General features: G+C 34.0%; 1 protein-coding gene across 2 annotated transcripts; it reads right to left on the bottom strand.

Moving 5' to 3' along the window:
* Positions 1–3,295: 3,295 nt before the first annotated feature.
* On the bottom strand, positions 3,296–11,330 carry LOC129377201 (microtubule-associated protein RP/EB family member 1-like). 2 transcript variants are annotated; one of them, XM_055056994.1, is made up of 7 exons: positions 11,224–11,330; positions 7,554–7,684; positions 6,440–6,585; positions 6,137–6,338; positions 5,883–5,995; positions 5,638–5,790; positions 3,296–5,000 (listed from the first exon to the last, which is right to left on the bottom strand). In XM_055056994.1, the coding sequence occupies exons 2-7, from the start codon at positions 7,672–7,674 to the stop codon at positions 4,956–4,958; spliced, it is 780 nt and encodes a 259-aa protein (XP_054912969.1). In that variant the 5' UTR covers positions 7,675–7,684; positions 11,224–11,330; the 3' UTR covers positions 3,296–4,955. The 2 variants fall into 2 exon arrangements, with proteins under 2 accessions (XP_054912969.1, XP_054912970.1); XM_055056995.1 differs by having other exon boundaries at positions 5,883–5,992; positions 11,224–11,329.
* Positions 11,331–20,236: the final 8,906 nt, after the last annotated feature.

Here is a 20,236-nt window from a genome sequence, read left to right as displayed (position 1 = left end):
AGTTTCACCGAGATGAAGAAATTTACTGTTTTTTATCATTAAATCTTTTGTTTTTAATGATAAAAGCATATTAAATGTTATTTGTCGACTGCTTTGCCATAATGGAAAAGACCAAAGGAACCATCCAGGAGCATTTATGTAATAATTATTGAAAAGTGAACAAATATGAGAGGAAAAATGTCTAAGTCAATGTTTCTTTTGATATTTTGTCGTGTTGTTGTGGATTTGCAGATCAGAAGCTAATGTTATATTTTTAACTCTTCTTTTGAACAGTACAAAAAACAGATAAATAAAATCCCAGACAGCATTTGACAATGAAATACTGTTTTATTGTTATAGTACAAAATGTGATTTAAAAAGATCAACTTCAGCGGAGTATAACAAACACACCAGAGGAAAAGATGGGGGAGAAGTCACAGTGTAACACACTAATCAGCGCTGATTGTTGAAAACGTAAAGGTCTGCGGCTGCTACCAACAAAACCCCTTAAAGCCACTTCTTCATTCTGCTCAGGAATATTTCATTAAACTAAAAACACTCCAATATGCTACAACGGGCATTTGGAAGAACTGTGGAGCAGAAAAATGAAAAGCAGAGAAAAGTCAACATTCTGCTGGTAGGAGGGGAAAATGAATAAAACTGAAAACATTCAGAGATTTTCCAGCAGTAAGAGGAGGAGGAGGTGAAATTAGCACTTGGTTGATTTAGTACGAAAGGCCACAGTGTCAAACGTTTCATCATGAAAAGCACTTCTGAAGAGGAAAGCCTCCTTTCTGTCTGCTGCAGGTTTTCCAGGGTTTGGGGATGTCACAGTGGAAAGACAGGGCTACAAAAAGTAGCCTTTATCTCAAACTCTTGTTTAGAAATGGTCAGATTTAGTTTCCAGCCTGTTGCTTCACCAGTGGCGAAGCACTGACGACGTCTAAACGCCCTCAAAATCTTCAAATAAACATTGACGTCGACTGACTTTTAAAGATATTCTTCCACACTTATTGAGTTAATTTGGCATCAATAAACTTTGCTACGTTTGTGCTGCTTTTGTTTTGAAGAAATTAATGAAGGTTTAAAAGTCAAATAATCTCCTTACATCACAAAACCTGAACCAAACTAAACTTGTGGCAAACATTCATAACTTTTAAAAGACAAATAATAAGTTTCCAGAAGTCCACCTGCTAACAATCAAAATACCTTCAGGGTGTCCAAAGTGTGGTACGAGGGCCATTTGTGGCCTTCAAAATGATATTGGTTGGTCCTCAATCTACAAGTCAAGAATGGTAAAAAACAAAATAGAAAACAGTTCCAATAATTTGGAAATTATCTTTTTCTCTTAAAGCAACAGTATGAACCGTTTTTAATGCTTGGATGCAGATTTATATCATCAAAACAAACGTTGCACAGTTGATTGTAGAAATATATTTTGATACATTTGTTGAAACTGTCATTTAGTTGTGACAGTTTGGTATGAGACAAATAATCTGTGAAAAAAATCACGCTCCTCTGCTGATTGGTTGAGACAACTGGAAACAACCAATCAGAGCCAGGAGGCGGGTCTTAGTTAGCTCTCGGGTAAGTCGCAGCTAGCATAGCATGTTGTGAATGCTAGGCGAGTTAGCATAGCCAATAATGACAGAAGATAAAAGGTTTTCCTGTAACGGTGTGTTGTTTCACTGCCATTAGCACATTTTGCAGCATCTTCCCAAGGTTGATTTACTGCTTTAAAACCCGCCTTCTAGCCCTGATTGGTTGCTTTTCGATTGGCGTGAGAGAATTGATCTTTGCAGATTATCTCTCATAACAAACTGATGACATTTTCAACAAATATCTAAAAACCATTCTGCAGTTCAGAGTGACGTCAGGGTGGCCATCTTGTTGTTGAATTCAGTTCAACTCTACAAAAGTCAAAACTTATTGAGGCCAGGCTAAGATTTTGATTTTTTAAATTGTGACAATAAAGTTGAAATAGTGCGAGAACAGATCATTAATTTTACCAAAGTAAAGTCACAAATTTGGAGAATGAAGAAGTAATCTTATGAAAATTATACTTTGGCTTTACAGATGAAGCAAAACTTAATCTTAACACTTCAGCATAAAATTATCACCAGCAGCAGCAGGACTGATTGTTCAAACGACTGAATCCATATAGAAACAGAACTTCATGACTTTCTTCCGGTAAAATTGTATCTCTGTTCCACTAATGTAATTACATTCTCATAATTAAACATTTTGTGTCCTGGCCCTGATACTGACTGAAATAAAAGTCACTGATTTAATGTTGAGCCCTGAACGTGATGCTGTTTAACGTCTGTTAAATCTATTGAAAGTTGGAACCGTCTCAAAATTTGGGTTGCGCCGAAAAATCAGACCAGATTTTGTTTGAGAAAACATTTTCTACCTTCGCTTTGAAACTTTGTCGCTAAATTTAGTGACTTTTCACAAAATTACATTTTATGAGTCAAAAATTTGCTAGAAATTTTTAGATTAATCTTGGAAATTTTCTAGAATAAACTTACAGATTTCTGAGTTTTGACATTTGAAAATGTTCTATTTTTGGAAATTTGTCTATTTTAAAAAGTTTTCTATTAAGAAAATCCATAATTTATTAATTTCAACAGTTAAAGATTTCCTACTTTTAACACTCTGAAATTCTCATGTTTTGTAGAAAATGTTTTAGATTAATCTCAGAATTTGTTTAGGAAATTTCAAAGATCAATATCAAAATTTTGGATTTTGTCTTAGGAAACTTTTGCATTTCTAAAAGAATTATTATTTTTTGGGTGGAAAATGACTTTTTCCACTCTTCCACCCACCTGCAATTTTCTAATTCTTTGTCATAAAATTATTTTAAAAAAATCGGTACTGACAGGTCCTGATTTTTAGAAAACGGCGCACTCCTACTCAAAGTACGACTACCGCCCTCTAGTGGCCACTCCAGACCTGCCAGCTTAAGACGTCTACAGAAAATTAAACCATTTATCAGAAAAAAAAAGTCTTTGTAAATGATTGAGATTCTTTATTAAGTTTTAATTGCAGCCTGAAATGTTTCTGAGTTTGAAAACTTTTGTTCCTTCAGGCTTCATGTTTGGTCCAACAAAAACGTAACTGCCCAATTTTTTCTCTCCGAAATACAGCTTGAATATCATAACCAGGTAAACAAATTAAAATCGAAGACAAAATTTACTTTGCTTACAAACCGGGTTTAAAAATCACATTTTTGATAGAAAAGAATTTAAAAAACTGTTCTGTAATTTAAAAAGGTTTGCTCTTAGTGAAGGCAAGTAGTAATAAATAGAGAAAGTCAAGGCCTCTGGGCTGCATCCACTCCTCTGGCAGTTTTTGGAGCTTCAACACCACACATTTATTCAGAAAAAAAACTCTAAAAAACTTTTTTTGACAAACATATTTTTATGAATAAGGCCGTTGAAAAGAAAAACGTTCCACTAACAGGACTAAACACCAGTGTTTTGGTTAAATTAGAAAGAAATGTGACAAAGTTACATTAGTCTGAAGTCTCCAACTGAACCCAGAATGCAGATTAAATCTGATTAGAACTGGTTGTTTTGTAGATTAGATTCCCAGATTTTATGGAGGAAGCCATCTTAAAGGCTACAGGTGAATAGGAGCGGTCAGCACTTTCTACCAAGTTCAGCTCCACCGACTCCTTCAACTTCAAACAAAAGATGAAGCCACTTTTTTTCTGGATTTAGGAAGTGCACATTTTTAAAACTGAAATTCTGAGCGTTTTGAGAGAACTGGTGGGTTGTAAAAACAAACACGCAGTAACACATAAAGGGATGAAATGAAGAAAAAAGGGACAACTGGATTTTTGCACCAAATGAAGACAAGCCTGTTGCTTTGTGCCAAACTAAACGTGAAGATTTTCAATCTGAATGTACGCAGAGCGTCTTCTTTTATCTTTACTTCATGGAATCAAATCGGTCAGGGAGGAGAGAGCCTCCTGGACCGATTTGATTCCTCCTGGACCGGCAAATTCAGGTTTGATTCGGGTTACAAGAAGCTGCAATGCCTGGAAAGGACACCAGAGGGCGCTTTGGTCAAAACCATGGAGGAATGGCAGTAAAGCAGCCAGATGGCGCCACCACCGCTGCCCCCTGGTGGCCGCTTTAGTACTGCAGGTTCAGGGAAACCAAAACCATCAAAGCTTCCAAATCTATGATGGCAAGCAAAAGGAGTTTACAGGTAAAAAAGTACATTCACGACAAAAAACTGACATTTTTTGTGAGCAATTTTATAGTTCCAAAAGTATCCAAAATATTCTAGAAAAAAAAAAACTAATTTCAGACTAATGTCATAAATCTCCTAAAAAACAACCAATTCTGAGTTTCAATAGCTGAAAATGTTGAAACTCAGACGTTTCCATGTATTATTTTCCTTTTCTCTTTTTTTTTTTTTGACAAAATTTCATTTTTTTTTCTAGCAAATGCTAAATTTTTTAAACTAAGATTAATCTCAAAATTTCCAGATGGGTGGAAATTTTCTGTTCCTTTTTCTTTTAATTTACAGCCGTCCAAACGTGTCGACCGTTTGTTTTGGTTTGAAACTAACATAAAACAATGAAAAATAAAAACCACTTAGGAAATAAAATACAACATGAAACTCAGAGTTTTATGGTCAGAAACGAAACATTCAGGGTTAGTTTGGAGAAAAGCGCCGGCGGGTCGACCGGGTCAGGACGAGATTCTTCATTTGCATCCAACAGGCTTTTAAACACACACACACATACACACACACACACAACATCGCTTATGCTTTTTACACTCGAGTCCGGAGCGAAAACCAGGTGTTTCCCGACGGGGGTCTGGTTCTGGGAAGGACTGGATTACAGGGCAGCGCTGGGGGTCGGGTTCTGGTTCTGGAGACAGAGGCTTCATTGATTATAGAGAGGGCTTGGCGAAACCAAACCGCCGTGGCTTGATAAGGTGGAGGAGACGCTCGGTCTAAAACTCCTCCTGCTCTTCGGCATCCGGTATTACGAAACCCTCCTGCAGGAAAGAGGCGAACGGTTAGATACCGAACGACCCCGGACATTTCGCCTCACAATCAGCAATAAATCACACGATCAATTAACATCAGATCAATAATTACCACATCGCTACTTCCTTTAACGCTGTTAAAAACGGTTTGCACTACCTGCCTTGTTTCCCTATCAATGACTTCGGATCCATTTTAAGTCTTGATGTTTTGTTCATTTTGGATAGTTAAATCCAGTTGCAGTGTAAAATGTTATTTATAAAGTAAAAGGTTTTTGATATTTGATAATATGTACTTGCATTATTATTCTTTTTCTTACTTTTATTTACTATTGAACAATTATTGCACTTATTTAGCATAAATGCTGCTTCTTCTGATCTTAATTGGCAACAAGTGGAAAATGTTTTAGCAGGTACATTTTCCACTACAATCCTCTCCTTATTGAGGGAAATGTGATCACATTTCAGCCAGTTTTCCACTTATTCTACTGGTCAATAACCAGTTTAACTGGTCAGGATGGATTTATAGCTGTTATGGACGTAAACAGCTGTGAAACAGATTTGTTTTGTTTTAGTTTGGATTTGTGTTCAATAATTTATGTGAAGAGTTTTGAGTTAAAACATGAATTGGTAGAAAAGCTGGACTCACGTCTGTGGCGTAGAGGATGTCGACGATCCGCTGCAGCGTCGGGTCGCCTTCGCCTTCTTTCTCCTGGCAAATCAGCTCAATATTCCTCAACTTACCAAAATAAAAGTCTCTTTCCTTCTCCATGTCCTGAATGGTAGATTTCAGAATCTCTATCTGCGGGTACAAGATGAGAAAAAGGTAAAAGAACATTGTCATGATAAACGATTTGACGAATGCCCACCTGTAACAAGCCAATCAAATCAGACCTCATTAATAAGCTCCGCCCTCTCTTCATCGCCGCCTCCCATCCCCGGTTTTCGGGTCCCAGCAGGAGCCAACTTGGGAGCAACTTTTGCAACTGGAGGCTTTTGGGTAGCTGCTGAGAAAATCAGGGAGACAGATATGGTCACATAGATCGATCTGACATCCGAGGCCAACTGATCAGACGGATCACCGATTGATCAGACTAGCGACACGGATCGATCAGACGGATCGATCAGACCAGTGGACGGGCTCCCACCTTGGTTGAGGGTCTTCTTGGGGAGCTTGTTGAGTGCGGACGTGGTGGGACTGTTCATGGACAGGGTCTCCTGGCCCTGCCTCATCGCCACCGGGTCGTACTCCTTCCCGTCGTAGTTGGCGTCGAAGAATTTCTTAAACCACTGGACGAACTCAAAGTTGTCCTGGAACTTCCCCTTCACCAGTTTGTCAACTGGGATTATCTGAAACGAGACGGACGGCCCAATCAGAGCGACCGATGGCAAACGGATCCGTCTGCCGTGGCTAGCCCAGCGGCTAACCGCTCAGGTTTGAGTGAACTTACTTTATCCACGCCCATCTTCTTGAAACCAACTTGCAGAAGCTTGAAGTTGTGGATGTATTCGTGCTCCAACTTGGCGCCGAATTTGACTTTCTTCAGAGGCACGGATCCGGGAAACAGCATGTCTATAAACTGGCAGTAGACGGCGCCTGACCAGGAGCAACACAACATTAGAAACTCCTGGAACATTTTAAATTGCAAACATGAACCAAATGGACGCCCTACTGCCAGAGTCCTGACCGACTCCAGGACCTCGGATTGATTCCAGGCAGCGCTTCTTAACAATTACCATTACTTTTATTATTGCTTTTATTGCTAAGACTGGTCTGGTGCAGACCGCCTACAACCCTCAGGTGAGCACACACCTGTTTATTCAACGCTCCCACAACCAGAACTGAACACAGTAGAAGCTCTGAAACAGTAGAAATAAACCTGCCTGGTCTTGCCTTATTGCCCATAATGCAACACGGGATGCTTTCTCTAAAAGCTGCTGGACAGCTGCCGGCTCCTGAAAGGACCCAGTTTATGTTCTGGTGCAGAGCCGAGGAAGGAGGCGCAGCCACAAGATTCGCCTTAAAAAAAAACTAAACATGACTAAAAGAATCTGTGTTTTATGACATAAAAGTGATTTAAAAATGCTGCCAATTTAAATACACGCAAATATTTTAAGGAATATTTTTATGTAAAGCAACTTCTTTGAAAATTACATTTTAAAAAATGACTTTTTGTAAATAAAAAAAAAAGTTGCTAGATTTGTTGCTTTTTTTGAAAAAGTTGCTCAAAGGATCTGAAAAGTCGCAGTATTATGCATTTTTCAGACAATGTGCAATTTTTTAGAATAGTTATGTAACTATTCTACTTTCACTTTAAAAATGTTGTATAGATCAAATATGACTTTATGAAATTAGGTCTGTCTCTTTAAGAAGCTGCTGCTCTTTCAGAAACTCCACCTTCAGGAAGTCATCCCAACATGGCTCCTTTTTTAACCCATCAATGCTTCCAGCAGAAGTAAAAACTGAGACTCCATCGGTGCTCAAACTGGCTTAACGGTTTTCCGCTAAACTTCACAAAGCAGCTTTGAAGAATTTATTTCACATAAACTCATTTTCTGTCCTACCTGTGCACAACATTTCTATCTTGGTGAGGTTCATCTGGAGAGACTCATTGATCCACACCAGCATGTCATGCCGACTCAGGTTGTCGCTGGTCACCGACGTTGCGTAAACATTCACCGCCATCCTGGCTCACCTGCAAAACAAGATGGCGGATTACTGCTTCAGATCCGAAACAAGCAGCCCGGTTTAAACCATGAGTCCACAGAGAACCGGAGATTACACTTGGAGAAAAAAGACAAAAAGAGTTCTTTTGGTTGAATTGTTGATTTTTTTATTATTATGGAAGCTGAACGTATTTTGCTCTTATATTTTGGTTATTTTTAGACAACTATGATGCATAACTGAGTCAAAAATGGTCCCATTTCACAGCTGATTAGCATCTGGAAAATTCAAATAACGCCTGAACTTTGACCCAAAGGAGAGGAAAATGAGGCGTCATGGATGCAGAGAAGAAGAAAGAAGTTGAAACCATTTTTAACGTCTGTCTGCCTGGATTTCAAACCAAACAGTCAGAGAGATTGAAAGAGGAGTGGCAAATGCAAATGAAGTGGATTAGCAGAGCAAGTTAACAACTGATGGCCACTTAGGACATGTTACAGTAACATATTGTCTCTGCACTGTTAGCATGTCAGTACAGTAATGAGACGACAGTCTTCTGTCAGAGGTTCCTTCAGTCGTGCTGCAAGACTGACTGCTACCTGCAAACAGCATCACAAATGGGCCTGTTGCAAAAGCAAATCTAAAAATAAATGTTCCCAAAGGTTATCGCGATAAACAACAAGATCATCCATTTGAGACCATTTTTAAGTAACATAACGGTAATGGCATAACAATCTCCAAAATCAAAACTGGACAAAATAAATAAGTAGAACAACAGAAACAACAAATTATTAAGTTCATAAGCAAAATTCTCCTTCAAAATAAAAGCTAGTTGAGACCAAAGACTTTATCATCCAGTTCTGTGTAGGAGAAAAAAATAGAAATAATTTCAATATATTTAATTTTTTATGCAATTAATTGATTTGTTGCAACAGGTCTAATCACAATCTCAGATATTTGTCACAACTATGGTCATTAAATTCCCTTTGGGTTGAATGAAGCATGTTTGTGCTGAACTGAACATTTAAATATTGTCAAATAAAATTGTTGCCCAACGTGCTGTATTAAACTGATCAATCCTGATCGGTTCCTTCATCAGATGAGGTCATTTCCTGCAGTGCATCGCCTCCATCCATTTTTTGCAAGTCAGACTGAGACTCTCATGATACAACAGCCAACATAAAGCGCATGCAGACGGCACTGCACGTCTGTAAAGCTGCACTGGATGTTTAGATGATGTTCCATTTTAAACGTACGGAACCGCTCTAATGTCTTATCACAAAGAAAAACAAAATACTATAAACCTAACAATTTATTTACCTTAATGTGTTGATTCATATCTTGTGAATTTGTCTTTGATTAATTAAACCGCTGATTGGTTCACAGATAAAAGCTGTTGTTCTGACTCAGGTACAGATCCCAACAGTGTGACGTTAGATCCCGCTGATCTCCTGATGGAGGCAAAAGGCTGATAGCTGATGACTAGCATTGGTTTTAGCAACAAGCTGTCAACGCAGCGCACTAAATCTAAATGTAGGGCTGCTATGGAAGAAATGGGACGCAGTGCTTTAAATAAAAGGTCAGGAAAGTTTTAAGAAGAAAAAAATAGCGAGGGAGAGAGTGGCAGGTCAGTTATGCTAACTTGACTATGAGAATGTTGACATGTAGATGTGATGTGGAATTTGGTGTGTTTCAATTCAGTTAATAATAAAGGTCACACACACACCAAGTGACAGATCATCAGAAGAGCAGGGGTTTAAATTAGCTAAAAACCATGCAGTGTTAGCTTTGCTAATAGCAGCGGTAGCTAATCTGCCCGAAGTAGCTGATCTATCACATCACTAAATAACATCGACTCTAAAATCATAACACTAACAAACTAAATGTTTCTGTTCTTTGTGTAAAAAATCTTGTGGGTCCTGAAACACGTAGCGGCGCGTTGTCAGTTGCTATGGCAATGAATCTAGCCAATTAAAGGTGGTTCTGAGTTGATCTTCAATGGCTTTTCTGTTATTCTTCCCTTTGCTGCAGCGCACTGCGTCTAAACTGATCAGCCTCCATCTCCAGGTTTCGTTTAGTTAACCGAGCTGCTCTCTCTCTGCATGGCATGTAAACAATCGTGTTTTTCTCCAATCTTCACTGCTCATAGCCCTTTGTTTGATGTCGCTATCAGTGTATTGCATGGAGAGCGGCTAACAGATCTGATCATTAAGGTCAATTTAATGCCAGGTGTAAATAAGAGTCAGTCTGATGGTATCAGAGGATCAGGGCTGCCATGATGGATCCAATCAGTGGGTTTCTGATTACACAAGTTAACGTAATAACCTTAAATTTGTTTATTAGCGTTTGCTAGTTATTTCATAAAACCTTTTTGACCTTCAGGAGCAGTCTTTCATATTTTTGATCTATAATGTGAATCTATAGTCTGTCAGTGACAGTAAGTGGTATTTCTATTCTATTCCATATAATATAAAGAAAATACACCCAGATCTTAAAGCAACATCACTAGTAGACATTAGTAGAAAAATTACTATGTGTCATGAAGGCCAGTAGACAATACCAACTCTTTTAGTTATAAATTATTCTGACAGTTAATTTAGAAATCACATTAAAAAATTAAAAAAACACCACAAAAGAAACTAAGATAGTAAACATTTACTGAAAGAACATTTCCAATTGCTTTATTAGAAAAATAAATATCAAAAAATCAAAATGTTTGATTCTCAAAGGAAAATTAAGTAAATTGACTCAGAACAGCAGTCAGTAATCTTTAATCCTCGGAGCCTTTTTTTCTCTTCTTCACGTGTAACAAATCCAAATGAGTAATGAATAACTTTTGTTTTAAAAAGCCAGGCCAGTTATGGAAGCAGAGAGTCCAGCTGTATCTGAGTCAGCAGGGCGCATGTTAACCAGATCTGAGCCGGACCTGCGTCTCAAACAGGCCCAGCTGCTCTTCCTGTCTCCCAGCACCAACAAACATGTCTTAGAGAGAAAGTCCAGCTAAAACTGCTCGCTTTGGGTTCAGACTGGTGTTTCTCAGGGCGCATTTCGGAAGCCTTTAGCCTGTGTCGCATCAGAAACTTGAAGCTAACGTTAGCAGCAGTAGCCGTTATGAATGTGCTCATCAGATCATAAGCCGATTTATTAACTCGCTACAACCTCACGCAGTGAGGCTGTGGGTTTCCTGGTGGGCTGTGGAAGCTGCGGCTAGGTCCTGGACCCGTTTCCAGCGCCGGGCTGTGATCTGGAGCCCGGTTCTGCCAGCATGCAGGCTGTTTCCCCGCCCTGAACCAGAGCCTCCCAGACGGAGCACCGCCTTGTTAGGTTCCGTTACCCTGGAGCCACCACCGAGTCCCGGTCGACCCAATCATATCAAATGGGATTTTATTAAAGAACACGACAACTGAAGAGAAGAAACCTGGTCCAGTTTGACCAACTGGTTCCGCTCTAACCAGTACCAGCCATGCTCTGGGCAGCAAACCAGCAGTTAGCATTTTAGCTGCTCGGCTCCTCAACCAGCGGCCCGCTTCAAATCACCCCGGTTTTGTTTAAAAGGAAAAACGGTTAACTCACCTACAGCTGGTCAGAATTCAGACTTCTGCGGACTCGATAGTAATTAATTGTCTCTGCTGTGGTTCCGAATACCAACAAAACACAAATCTTGTTTACTGAGACCAGAGGTGCCACTTCTGCTTTTCTTTAGCTGTTTCACGTTCAATCTACCGGCAGCGGAAGAAACACGCGGAACAGCGCAGCAGATGACGTAAACACGTAAGAGTACGTCCCCACCCCCCGAGCGTATGGAGCAAAAACAGTCCATAATTCACGAACGCACAGCTCAAGAGCCACAAACACAGAACAAGATTCACACTTTTATTTTTAATGCAAACAAATATATCTTGAATTACAAGCTGTTTCTGGCCTGTGGGTGGCGCTACACACCTCACAATCTGCAAATGTCTTTGAACGATCAGCAGCCAATCAGATGGCTTCCTTGTTTCAGCCAATCACATTAACCTATTCCACCAACAGACAGTTTAGACCTCAGAATAACCAGATTTTAGAAATCTTAAAAAGTTTTTATTATACTCCTAACATTGATTTAAATTTTCTGACACAATAGCCTATCTTAGAATAAATATTATTAGACAGTATTATAATATTATATCACATTTGTTTGTTTAAAACCGGTGGAAAGTACCATTATTCATATGTATTCTTTCACTCTAGTAAAAAGTATGGTACCTCCCAAATCTCCGGTGTTGTTTTGTTTGTTGTTTGTTTGTTTTTCAAAGGTTTCTCAAAGAAACAATGTGAGACGAAGAGGGAATGAAAAAAACCACTGCTGATTAATCAGAAGAATATGAAGAATCATTTGTAAGAGGTTATTATTTGAAAGTGACAGAAATAACTAAATTTCTGGTTGAACAAAAATTATTTAAAAAAAATTTCAGTTTACTATCTGAAATGTTCAACTTTTCCCTGGGATTTTATTTGGGATTTTAAAAATCTTCATTGTTTGTCTGAATCATGATTTTATTTATTAGTTTTTTTCATGTCGAGCTTTTAAAAAAACTCTTATTCTGAAATAAATTTTTATTAACGACATGAACTGAAGAGAAGAAAATTATCAGCTCAGATTAAAAACGGAAACCAAATAATTTTTGCATATTTATGAACCACAAGTTCTTAATTTCTTACACAAAATAATCCTAATTGTTCAGCATTCGTCATTCCTGCGGTAAACACGGCATCATGGACGCATATTAAGACCCGGTTCGGCGGGGTTCTGATCAGACCAGAACCGGGACGGTTCAGCTGTTTAGAGCCTGTTTAAAATTATCTTTTTAGATTTTAAAACTTCTATTGTTAAATTTCAGCCGGTTCCATGAAGCGACTCTAAACGTGTTTTTCTCTCTTTCTTGATGACGTGTTTATCGGTTACATGTGTGACGTCACGGCGTCCCTCCCGCCCACATTACTTTATCAAAATGTTTTAAAATATAAGCATAAGTCTTGAAAATGTGACTCATTACGGGAGAGCAAAAAACTTGTGATGCGGCCGGGTTTGATGCCTATGACGTGCAACGACGTCATACTTCAGGGTCTTTATTTGCTCGTTCTTTCTCTCTAACCGTCACTTTGCATAGTTTGTCGCAGAGCTTGGATCAGTTGGTGTTTTTTCCAGTAATTTCAGCAGAAAACTCTCAGCAATTACCCCAAGTGTAATGAGTTCCCGATAGCAGAGACCTGGATCCATCACCGTCCAAACCCTGACGCCGGTGTGACCGGTTTCTTCGAGGTCCTGACCCAAAGGAGGGTAAAGTTCTGGCAGATGGAAACCCAATGGCATCACCACCGCTTTCTGTTCAAGACGATGGGAGACGTCTTGGAGCTGTTTGCATCCAACGCTCTAGATAATCTCCAGAGCGTTGATGTTTAGAGCGTTTTAGATGTAAAGGCGATGTGGGGAACAAAGTTCCCGACACGTTCGCGAAAATCCTGAATGTGGAAGGAGACTACAGTACCGAACACACCAAGAATATAAATCAGCTAATTGTGAAACATGTGATGAATAAAGTCGCTTCCGGCTTAGACTTTGACGACCCAGAAGAAATGACATCAAGAAAATACCTTACATGTACATAATGAAAAATTTAGTGTCTGAAACCAGATTATGATAGGGACCTTGTTATATTCCAGAAATCAAACAAACTGGCTCTTGTCAACACAGTTGAGTCAAAATCTGAGCTCACAGGTCTTAAAGAAAAGATCAAGAACTTTTTCTGGAATATCATTGGAAAACTTGTGTGGAAACTGTTCTTAGCTGAGCGTTTTTCAGAGGCCGGGTAAACCCTATGCAATCCCTTAAAAGACACAAGATCTGAGACGTGAATCCAACATGAGCAGAGTCCAGTCAGCCAAGGCAAGCCTTGGGATGGGTTCCTGGGATGAAACCGAAAGTTGAGTGATTGAGGAAGCCTGCATTGGAGATCATGCAGGAGATGATGAAGCACCATCAGGTCTTATTTAACGTCTCCAACAGACGTCCCTGAGGATCAAGTCTGAAGATGTTCTCAAGTACTGCACATGAGGATGAGGGTTCAACTCCCTCTGAGTGTCTGAACATGTTGGATGGTCGTCTCTGGGCATGCAAGACTTTTCTCCAGTTTCCCCAAAAAATTAACCTCCCTTTGGGATCATTTAAATACATCTGAATTGGACCAGTGAGTTTTCGTAGATGTCTGCTGAGCATTTCTTCTGAGTTTTTCTGTGAGGTTCGCTTTGATTGTGGAGACCAGACTCAGTGGACGTCCATCAGAACCAAAATGATTCTGTTGAGGGCGTCAGTGTCAAACTAAAATGACCATAGAATCGAAGTAAGTGCCTAAAACCTTAAAACATTTACAATTATTGTGTTTAAGTTTTGCTTTGTTATATTTACAACTGGCACTGATTGTGTTTATTTCACAACATTTGCATAGTTTGTTTAATAGTTAAATCGTTTTAATCTTCTTTAGTAGTAAATAAATTTAAAGCTTGGATGTGCAGTAGTAAAGTCATTTTAAGATTGTTAAATAGTAAAGTCATTATAAGATTGTCTGTTTAATAGTAAAGTCATTTTAAGATTGTTAAAAAGTAAAGTCATTATAAGATTGTCTGTTTAATAGTAAAGTCATTTTAAGATTGTTAAATAGTAAAGTCATTATAAGATTGTCTGTTTAATAGTAAAGTCATTTTAAGATTGTCTGTTTAATAGTAAAGTCATTTTAAGATTGTCTGTTTAATATTAAAGTCATTTTAAGATTGTCTGTTTAATATTAAAGTCATTTTAGATTGTCTGTTTAATAGTAAAGTCATTTAGATTGTTAAATAGTAAGTCATTATAAGATTGTCTGTTTATATGTAAAGTCATTTTAAGATTGTTAAATAGTAAAGTCATTTTAGATTGTCCTGTTTAATAGTAAAGTCATTTTAAGATTGTCTGTTTAATAGTAAAGTCATTTTAAGATTGTCTGTTTAATATTAAAGTCATTTAAGATTGTCTGTTTAATAGTAAAGTCATTTTAAGATTGTCTGTTTAATATTAAAGTCATTTTAAGATTGTCTGTTTAATATAAAGTCATTTTAAGATTGTCTGTTTAATAGTAAAGTCATTTTAAGATTGTCTGTTTAATATTAAAGTCATTTTAGATTGTCTGTTTAATAGTAAAGTCATTTTAAGATTGTCTGTTTAATATTAAAGTCATTTTAAGATTGTCTGTTTAATATTAAAGTCATTTTAAGATTGTCTGTTTAATAGTAAAGTCATTTTAAGATTGTTGTTAATAGTAAAGTCATTTTAAGATTGTCTGCTTAATAGTAAAGTCATTATAAGATTGTCTGTTTAATATTAAAGTCATTATAAGATTGTCTGTTTAATAGTAAAGTCATTATAAGATTGTCTGTTTAATAGTAAAGTCATTATAAGATTGTCTGATTAATAGTAAAGTCATTATAAGATTGTCTGTTTAATGTTAGTCATTTTAAGATTATTTGTTTAATAATAAAGTCATTATAAGATTGTCTGTTTAATAGTAAAGTCATTTTAGATTGTCTGCTTAATAGTAAAGTCATTATAAGATTGTCTGTTTAATAGTAAAGTCATTATAAGATTGTCTGTTTAATAGTAAAGTCATTATAAGATTGTCTGATTAATAGTAAAGTCATTATAAGATTGTCTGTTTAATGTTAGTCATTTTAAGATTATCTGTTTAATAGTAAAGTCATTATAAGATTGTCTGTTTAATAGTAAAGTCATTATAAGATCATCTGTTAATAGTAAGTATTATAAGATTGTCTGTTAATAGTAAAGTCATTTTAAGATTGTCTGTTGAATAGTAAAGTCATTTTAAGATTGTCTGTTTAATATTAAAGTCATTTTAAGATTGTCTGCTTAATAGTAAAGTTATTATAAGATTATCTGTTTAATAGTAAAGTCATTTTAAGATTGTCTGTTTAATAGTAAAGTCATTTTAAGATTGTTAATAGTAAAGTCATTTTAAGATTGTCTGTTTAATAGTAAAGTCATTTTAAGATTGTTAAATAGTAAAGTCATTATAAGATTGTCGTTTAATAGTAAAGTCATTTAAGATTGTCTGTTTATAGTAAAGTCATTTTAAGATTGTCTGTTTAATAGTAAAGTCATTATAAGATTGTCTGATTAATAGTAAAGTCATTTTAAGATTGTCTGTTTAATAGTAAAGTCATTTTAAGATTGTCTGTTTAATATTAAAGTCATTTTAAGATTGTCTGTTTAATAGTAAAGTCATTTTAAGATTGTCTGTTTAATATAAAGTCATTTTAAGATTGTCTGTTTAATAGTAAAGTCATTTTAAGGTTGTCTGTTTAATATTAAAGTCATTATAAGATTGTCTGTTAATGGTAAAGTCATTTAAAGATTGTCTGTTTAATAGTAAAGTCATTTTAAGATTGTCTGTTGAATAGTAAAGTCATTTTAAGATTGTCTGTTTAATAGTAAAGTCATTTATAAGATTGTCTGTAATAGTAAAGTCATTTTAAGATTGTCTGTTTAATAGTAAAGTCATTTTAAGATTGTCTGTTTAATATTAAAGTCATTTTAAGATTGTCTGTTTAATAGTAAGTCATTTTTAAGATTGTTTGTTTAATAGTAAGTCATTTTAAGATTGTCTGTTTAATATTAAAGTCATTTTAAGATTGTCTGTTTAATAGTAAAGTCATTTTAAGATTGTTAAATAGTAAAGTCATTTTAAGGTTGTCTGTTTAATATTAAAGTCATTATAAGATTGTCTGTTTAATGGTAAAGTCATTATAAGATCATCTGTTTAATAGTAAAGTCATTATAAGATTGTCTGTTTAATAGTAAAGTCATTTTAAGATTGTCTGCTTAATAGTAAAGTCATTATAAGATTGTCTGTTTAATAAAGTCATTATAAGATTGTCTGATTAATATAAAGTCATTATAAGATTGTCTGTTTAATAGTAAAGTCATTATAAGATTGTCTGTTTAATGGTAAAGTCATTATAAGATCATCTGTTAATAGTAAAGTTATTATAAGATTGTCTGTTTAATAGTAAGTCATTTTAAGATTGTTAAATAGTAAAGTCATTTTAAGATTGTTTGTTTAATAGTAAAGTCATTTTAAGATTGTTAAATAGTAAAGTCATTATAAGATGTCTGTTTAATAGTAAAGTCATTTAAGATTGTCTGTTTAATAGTAAAGTTATTTTAAGATTGTCTGTTAATAGTAAAGTCATTATAAGATTGTCTGATTAATAGTAAAGTCATTTTAAGATTGTCTGTTTTAATAGTAAAGTCATTTTAAGATTGTCTGTTAATAGTAAAGTCATTTTAAGATTGTCTGTTTAATATTAAAGTCATTTAAGATTGTCTGTTTAATAGTAAAGTCATTTTAAGTTGTCTGTTTAATATTAAAGTCATTATAAGATTGTCTGTTTAATGGTAAAGTCATTATAAGATTGTCTGTTTAATAGTAAAGTCATTTTAAGATTGTCTGTTTAATAGTAAGTCATTTTAAGATTGTCTGTTTAATAGTAAAGTCATTATAAGATTGTCTGATTAATAGTAAAGTCATTTTAAGATTGTCTGTTTAATAGTAAAGTCATTTTAAGATTGTCGTTTAATATTAAAGTCATTTTAAGATTGTCTGTTAATAGTAAAGTCATTTTAAGATTGTCTTTGAATAGTAAAGTCATTTTAAGATTGTCTGTTTAATATTAAAGTCATTTTAAGATGTCTGCTTAATATAAAGTTATTATAAGATTATCTGTTTAATAGTAAAGTCATTTTAAGATTGTCTGTTTAATAGTAAAGTCATTTTAAGATTGTTAAATAGTAAAGTCATTTTAAGATTGTCTGTTTAATAGTAAAGTCATTTTAAGATTGTTAATAGTAAAGTCATTATAAGATTGTCTGTTTAATAGTAAAGTCATTTTAAGGTTGTCTGTTTAATATTAAAGTCATTATAAGATTGTCTGTTTAATGGTAAAGTCATTATAAGATTGTCTGTTTAATAGTAAGTCTTTTAAGATTGTCTGTTTAATATAAAGTCATTTAAAGATTGTCTGTTTAATAGTAAAGTCATTATAAGATTGTCTATTAATAGTAAAGTCATTTTAAGATTGTCTGTTTAATAGTAAAGTCATTTTAAGATTGTCTGTTTAATATTAAAGTCATTTTAAGATTGTCTGTTAATAGTAAAGTCATTTTAAGATTGTTTGTTTAATAGTAAAGTCATTTTAAGATTGTCTGATTAATATTAAAGTCATTTTAAGATTGTCTGTTTAATAGTAAAGTCATTTTAAAGATTGTCTGTTTAAATAGTAAAGTCATTTTAAGGTTGTCTGTTTAATATTAAAGTCATTATAAGATTGTCTGTTTAATGGTAAAGTCATTATAGATCATCTGTTTAATAGTAAAGTCATTATAAGATTGTCTGTTTAATAGTAAAGTCATTTTAAGATTGTCTGCTTAATAGTAAAGTCATTATAAGATTGTCTGTTTAATAGTAAAGTCATTATAAGATTGTCTGATTATAGTAAAGTCATTATAAGATTGTCTGTTTAATAGTAAAGTCATTATAAGATTGTCTGTTTAATGGTAAAGTCATTATAAGATCATCTGTTTAATAGTAAAGTTATAAGATTGTCTGTTTAATAGTAAGTCATTTTAAGATTGTTAAATAGTAAAGTCATTTAAGATTGTCTGTTTAATAGTAAAGTCATTTTAAGATGTTAATAGTAAAGTCATTATAAGATTGTCTGTTTAATAGTAAAGTCATTTTAAGATTGTCTGTTTAATAGTAAAGTTATTTTAAGATTGTCTGTTTAATAGTAAAGTCATTATAAGATTGTCTGATTAATAGTAAAGTCATTTTAAGATTGTCTGTTTAATAGTAAAGTCATTTTAAGATTGTCTGTTTAATAGTAAAGTCATTTTAAGATTGTCTGTTTAATAGTAAGTCATTTTAAGATTGTCTGTTTATAGTAAAGTCATTTTAAGTTGTCTGTTTAATATTAAAGTCATTATAAGATTGTCTGTTTAATGGTAAAGTCATTATAAGATTGTCTGTTTAATAGTAAAGTCATTTTAAGATTGTCTGTTTAATAGTAAAGTCATTTTAAGATTGTCTGGTTTAATAGTAAAGTCATTATAAGATTGTCTGATTTAATAGTAAAGTCATTTTAAGATTGTCTGTTTTAATAGTAAAGTCATTATAAGATTGTCTGTTTAATATTAAAGTCATTTTAAGATTGTCTGTTTAATAGTAAAGTCATTTTAAGATTGTCTGTTGAATAGTAAAGTCATTTTAAGATTGTCTGTTTAATATTAAAGTCATTTTAAGATTGTCTGCTTAATAGTAAAGTATTATAAGATTATCTGTTAATAGTAAAGTCATTTTAAGATTGTCTGTTTAATAGTAAAGTCATTTTAAGATTGTTAAATAGTAAAGTCATTTTAAGATTGTCTGTTTAATAGTAAAGTCATTTTAAGATTGTTAAATAGTAAAGTCATTATAAGATTGTCTGTTTAATAGTAAAGTCTTTTAAGATGTCTGTTTTAATAGTAAAGTCATTTTAAGATTGTCTGATTAATAGTAAGTCATTATAAGATTGTCTGATTAATAGTAAAGTCATTTTAAAGATGTCTTTTAATAGTAAAGTCATTTTAAGATTGTCTGTTTAATATTAAAGTCATTTTAAGATTGTCTGTTTAATAGTAAAGTCATTTTAAGATGTCTGTTAATATTAAAGTCATTTTAAGATTGTCTGTTTAATAGTAAAGTCATTTTAAGGTTGTCTGTTTAATATTAAAGTCATTATAAGATTGTCTGTTTAATGGTAAAGTCATTATAAGATTGTCTGTTAATAGTAAAGTCATTTAAGATTGTCTGTTTAATAGTAAAGTCATTTTAAGGTTGTCTGTTTAATATTAAAGTCATTATAAGATTGTCTGTTAATGGTAAAGTCATTATAAGATCATCTGTTTAATAGTAAAGTCATTTTAAGATTGTTAAATAGTAAAGTCATTTTAAGATTGTCTGTTTAATAGTAAAGTCTTTAAGATTGTTAAATAGTAAAGTCATTTTAAGATTGTCTGTTTAATAGTAAAGTCATTTTAAGATTGTCTGTTTAATAGTAAAGTTATTTTAAGATTGTCTGATTAATAGTAAAGTCATTTTAAGATTGTCTGTTTAATAGTAAAGTCATTTTAAGATTGTCTGTTAATATTAAAGTCTTTTAAGATTGTCTGTTTAATAGTAAAGTCATTTTAAGATTGTCTGTTTAATAGTAAAGTCATTTTACGGTTGTCTGTTTAATATTAAAGTCATTTTAAGATTGTCTGTTTAATGGTAAAGTCATGATAAGATTGTCTGTTTAATAGTAAAGTCATTATAAGATTGTCTGTTTAATAGTAAAGTCATTTTAAGATTGTCTGCTTAATAGTAAAGTTATTATAAGATTGTTAAATAGTAAAGTCATTATAAGATTGTCTGTTTAATAGTAAAGTCATTTTAAGATTGTCTGTTTAATAGTAAAGTCA

The sequence above is a fragment of the Poeciliopsis prolifica genome, unplaced genomic scaffold, assembly GCF_027474105.1.
Source record: "Poeciliopsis prolifica strain line A6 unplaced genomic scaffold, Auburn_PproV2 SCAFFOLD046, whole genome shotgun sequence".
In the NCBI taxonomy this organism is placed as follows: Eukaryota; Metazoa; Chordata; class Actinopteri; order Cyprinodontiformes; family Poeciliidae; genus Poeciliopsis; species Poeciliopsis prolifica.
Note: the sequence above shows the minus strand (reverse complement) of the source record. Positions and strands in the feature narration are given on the sequence as shown.

What these genes read in the sequence shown, in the direction of transcription:
- LOC129377201 (XM_055056994.1), bottom strand. Translation starts at nt 7,674, where the DNA reads ATGGCGGTGAATGTTTACGCAACGTCGGTGACCAGCGACAACCTGAGT. An exon ending in GATAGAAATGTTGTGCACAG is followed by an intron (nt 6,586 to 7,553) that starts GTAGGACAGAAA and finishes GCTCCTGGTCAG; the next exon opens with GCGCCGTCTACTGCCAGTTT. An exon ending in AGAAGATGGGCGTGGATAAA is followed by an intron (nt 6,339 to 6,439) that starts GTAAGTTCACTC and finishes GTCTCGTTTCAG; the next exon opens with ATAATCCCAGTTGACAAACT.